At 45.4% G+C, this 2,500-nt stretch overlaps 1 protein-coding gene across 1 annotated transcript in view; it reads left to right on the forward strand.

Annotated features, from left to right (window-relative positions):
- The first annotated feature begins 662 nt into the window (after positions 1 to 662).
- Positions 663 to 2,500, forward strand: part of LOC307071673 (beta-1,3-N-acetylglucosaminyltransferase lunatic fringe-like) — a 7,812-nt gene continuing 5,974 nt past the window's right edge. Inside the window, exon 1 of the mRNA XM_079730730.1 lies at positions 663 to 1,197. Within this exon, the coding sequence (XP_079586856.1) occupies positions 787 to 1,197 (411 nt within the window). The 5' untranslated portion in view covers positions 663 to 786. The remainder of the gene's footprint in view (positions 1,198 to 2,500) is intronic.

Raw genomic sequence — 2,500 nt, forward strand, 5'->3', positions numbered from 1 at the left:
GTGTGTGTGTGTGTGTGTGTGTGTGTGTGTGTGTGTGTGTGTGTGTGTGGGTGTGGGGGAGGGGGGGGGGGGGGGGGGGGTGCATAGTTTGTGTGTCCATGCAGCTGTTCCGCTCCAAACCAAGAGGATTAAAAACTGACAGCTCTCCTCTTTCTTCTTCGCTTTTCTTTGAAATACAAGAACAGAGAGAATCTGGCGGCTAAAGAGAGTTTCTAGAAAGAATGACGTGCACTGAATATAGCAGACCTGCAGTTTTTCTCTCCTCTGCACCGCTTATCAGAAAGTTTTTTTTTTTTATGTAGCTAAAGCGGTTTCCATGAGGCTGAACAAAAATAGTCTTTTTACCGTAAATTACCACCATGAAAGAAATGGAATGTGCAGTGTTGGAACGAATTGAAGAGAGTAGCTTTGGAAAAAGGATAAAAGACAGCACATTTGGGAAGGGACACTATTTTCTCCTTAGTGTGCTGAAGTCTGCAAGAGTTACAAGTGTATCCTCGATTGCCCCTCCAATAGCCCACGAAAAAACAGCATACACACACACATTATCCAACAGACACATACACATCTCGCTGCACAGCAGGCCCCGCCCACTGGCTCTCTCATCTCTTTAAATGCAACGCGTGTGTGAGCTGTGGACGTATTTGAAATAATAATGCGAGGAGTGAGCTAAGAGACACCACATGGACAGTTTTGAAATGTTTCAGTTGCGAGAGCAACATAATAATAAGTATTAGTCATTGTATATGAACAGGAATCCAAATTAGGACCCTACTCCCAACGAATATGATGAAAAACGCCGGGAGACCCAAACACAACAGCATCTCATCTGGGGTCTTCACGGGAACCTGTTTGCTGTTCGTGCTTCTTCTGCTGGTGGTCGCACACCCCAACAACAATGTGTTGCTGGACGTGCCTCTCACGGGTCTGTACCTCGGAGACGGGCAGACCTCGGCGGCTAGAAACGACATAGAACCGGACCGATCACGGGGCAAAGTTTTCTCCGCCTATTTCAGTAAGTTGGCGCGGGAGAGGAGAGCGATCGACGCTCCCAGACGGACCAGAGCGTCCCCGTCCCGGGCGGTGGAGAACCTGTCTCCAGCCGACCTGTTTATTGCCGTGAAGACCACCCGCCAGTACCACGGACTCCGGCTGGACCTGCTGTTGGAAACATGGATGTCCCGAAGTTTACAACAGGTATTAAATGTCATGAAATTCTGTCATGTGATGATAACATAGACCTATGATGTGCAGGCTATGTCAGAGCAATACCACATCAGGCAGACATAGCGTCTATGTCTCCCAGGGCTATGATGGGCACACTAATGTGAATCGACTGAATTCATTTTTTAAATTCATTATTCATGAATAATAAAAAAAGTATGAATTGCAATGTCCATCAAATATAGCCTACTCCTATATACATAGGACTTCATCAATCACTATTCCTCCTCGAGACGATTTTATGGTTGGCCAGCCTATCTGAGATATGCGTGCTATTAAGTAACGTTATTAGGATATCATTTTAATGCCACTAGCCGTTTTAATACCTTAACACCATGAAATTATTTCTCTTGGATCCTGGTGAAACACATAGCCTAAAAATCACAGATATTTGCTCTGGCTTGTATGCTAATGTGAGAATCGTTAACTGAACCGATATAAATGCTTCTACGCTGGGACTGGAATAGGCTACAACATCTCACTGATTCTCTCCTACAGCCCCATACATTTGTTGACATATAAACAGTCCCTAGACGTCTCGTCTGGACAAGGGAAAAAATCAGCTGACATATGTGCACGTGCGCGTGAAACTGACGGGAAGACATTCCTGTATCTTTTCTCTCACGCTCAGGTGGTGTGTAACATTACCTGCGTTCCCAACACACCCCTATATTTTCATTCTGCTGACTAAAGGCATGCTTTAATTCCACACACACACACACACACACACACACACACACACACACACACACACACACACACACACACACACACACAGTCACACACAGTCACACACAGTCACACACAGTCACACAGAGTCAAACGTGCAAACAAGAAAGACTGCAGTGTTGCCTGTCTATACAACTAAAACTGTGGGAATCCACCGTGCTTCTCGTGGGAAATGACGGGCCGTGTGATCACGGGACAACATTGTACTCCTCCTCCTCCTCCTGTACGCTGGTTTGTTACTGCTGCTTCCATTGTCTGGTTCTCCCCAGGCTGCTCTTGTTGTAAAGAAATTAGCCATGTAGTCTGCGGCATGACGCCATGATAGGTTTTATAGAGGTTGGAGTATTTTTTTAAATGGTGTTGTCACTCTCCTGAAACGTTTTGATGATTCACTTTCTTCGCTCACACAAACATAAGCTGAATGGGATGTGAACAAATGTATTATTCTTTTATTTTGCCTGGCTGTCTGGCTGTGTTTTTCCTTCATTCTTTGAGAGGGACCTCTTGAATTGGGGCAGCATAGGGGGGCTGATTTTGATTGGAAATG

This window comes from Pollachius pollachius, assembly GCF_949987615.1.
Source record: "Pollachius pollachius genome assembly, chromosome: 2".
NCBI classification, from domain to species: domain Eukaryota; kingdom Metazoa; phylum Chordata; class Actinopteri; order Gadiformes; family Gadidae; genus Pollachius; species Pollachius pollachius.